General features: G+C 50.0%; 1 protein-coding gene across 1 annotated transcript in view; it reads right to left on the bottom strand.

The window, feature by feature from the left end:
• Positions 1-1873, bottom strand: part of NCOA2 (nuclear receptor coactivator 2) — a 163515-nt gene that overhangs the window by 7683 nt on the left and 153959 nt on the right. Inside the window, exon 16 of the mRNA XM_023533293.1 lies at positions 63-341. Coding sequence (XP_023389061.1) covers positions 63-341 — 279 coding nt within the window. The remainder of the gene's footprint in view (positions 1-62; positions 342-1873) is intronic.

Genomic DNA, 1873 nt, shown 5'->3' on the forward strand with positions numbered 1-1873 from the left:
TCTATGTCCCCCCCCCACTCGCCCCATCACCCCAACTTTCCGGGCACCAGCAAAGAACACACCTGCTGTGCTTGGAGGCGGTGCTGCAACTGGAGCCGCAGCTGGTTTGGCTGGCTCTGCGCCAGGCCCGCGGGCCTCAAGCCCGGTCTGGGCTGCATGCGGAGCGTGGCGTAGCTGGGCCGCTGTCCCATGGCGTGGAAGTTTGGGTCTTGCATGGGAGTGTAGCTACCCTGGGCCATCTGTGCCTGAGACGCGTACTGCTGCGGGAAAACGGGGCCCTTCTGCTCCAGCATGATGGTGGACTCCTGGCTTGAGAACTGTTCCGGATCCACTGCCTGGCTCTGAAGAGAGAGCCCCCAGAGAGCAAAGCGACAAATAAAACCACTAAAAACGGCAGGGTAAACGTAAGGCTGAAGCTTTTTATACCGTACTCACTACGCAAAGGTACGTTTAGCTTGACTTCACTTTTCTTCCCAGAAAAGCCTCTTTGCTCAGTAGATCCAGTTACATGAGGGAAAAAACAGGGGTCAGGCCTGACTGCAGTGACACTTCTTCCGAGGGAAGGGACACACGGGGCACAGCTACGGAATGCCACCTGCACACTCCACCAATCAGAGACGGACTTGGACTTTAAAACGCAGATGTCCGCTAGACGTGTAAAGTTTTCTGATTGGTAATCCGTACCTGTGTAATTCATTTTAGCTGTGAGCAGCAGTGTTGGGGTCCCTACCACCATTATCCCCGTTTTGCAGATAACAGAACTGAGCTTGGAGACATGAAGCAAATTGCTGCAAGCCCACCTGGCTGGTAAGTAGTGGGTTCCGCCCCAGTTTGTGACTTAGGACCCACGCTCCTCACAGGTGTGATACGCTGCCTTTATTATTAACTGTTTTCTGTGGCTGTCAGAATTTCCTACACACCCCACATTTTGCCCCATCTTATTACCTACTAGACATATTTAACGTGTTTGTCATTCTTGACTTCTTAGGGCCGCCCCCATCTATCTGGGTCAGAATGGGGCAGGTATAGAAAACGCAGGCCGGCTGGCCTCGTGTCTACGCGGAAAGGTGTACCCGGCTAAGTCGCCTCTTCGCTCTGCCTCCAGGATCAACCGCTACAAGCCCCCGACATATAGGATGAAAGAGCCCAACAGCAAAAACACCTCTGAGGTTTTCTTCAGCCTTGTTACATCCCAGGCTTTCTCAAACCAGGCCACCCGCCTTGGAGCAGGGGCCTGGAGCCGGCCGGGGTTCAGACTGGCATCGCCCTGAGGTGGGCCCGTGAGAACTGGGCCCATTACCCACCCCACGATACTTGTAAAAATGTGAATGGAGTCTATGTGGGCGAACCCATTCATTGCTGAGTTACTGCTCTATCTACATCCGCAAAACCATCTCAGAAGTTTAAATATTTGCCCATCTTTAACAGAGAGAGAATTTAATGAATTTCCATTTTCAAAGAAAACGCACAACTCTGATGAGTACAAATGAAGTTCACCTGCACTCCCGACTCCACCCAACAGCCACAGCTCTACAATCGTTTAATATGGCAGAAGAGTGATACATGTGATGAGACCAAACAGAAATACAAATAAACAGAAAAAACGGAGACTAAAAAAAACATTAAATGATGAAATGACACCAGTTTTGATCAAAACAATGCTATAAGTCACTCAACAACCCCGAGGATCAGATTTTTAAATGTCACTTAGGAGGACGCTCCAGCTGTTTCCATGTCCTGGCCGCTGAGAATAATGCTTCAATGAACATCGAGGTGCATATATCTCTATGGATAAATGTTCTGAAATTTTGGGGGTAGAGACCCAGAAGAGGTTTGCTGGGTTACACGGTCATTCTAGTCTTAATTTTTTGAG

The sequence above is a fragment of the Pteropus vampyrus genome, unplaced genomic scaffold (genome assembly GCF_000151845.1).
Source record: "Pteropus vampyrus isolate Shadow unplaced genomic scaffold, Pvam_2.0 Scaffold99, whole genome shotgun sequence".
Taxonomy (NCBI): domain Eukaryota; kingdom Metazoa; phylum Chordata; class Mammalia; order Chiroptera; family Pteropodidae; genus Pteropus; species Pteropus vampyrus.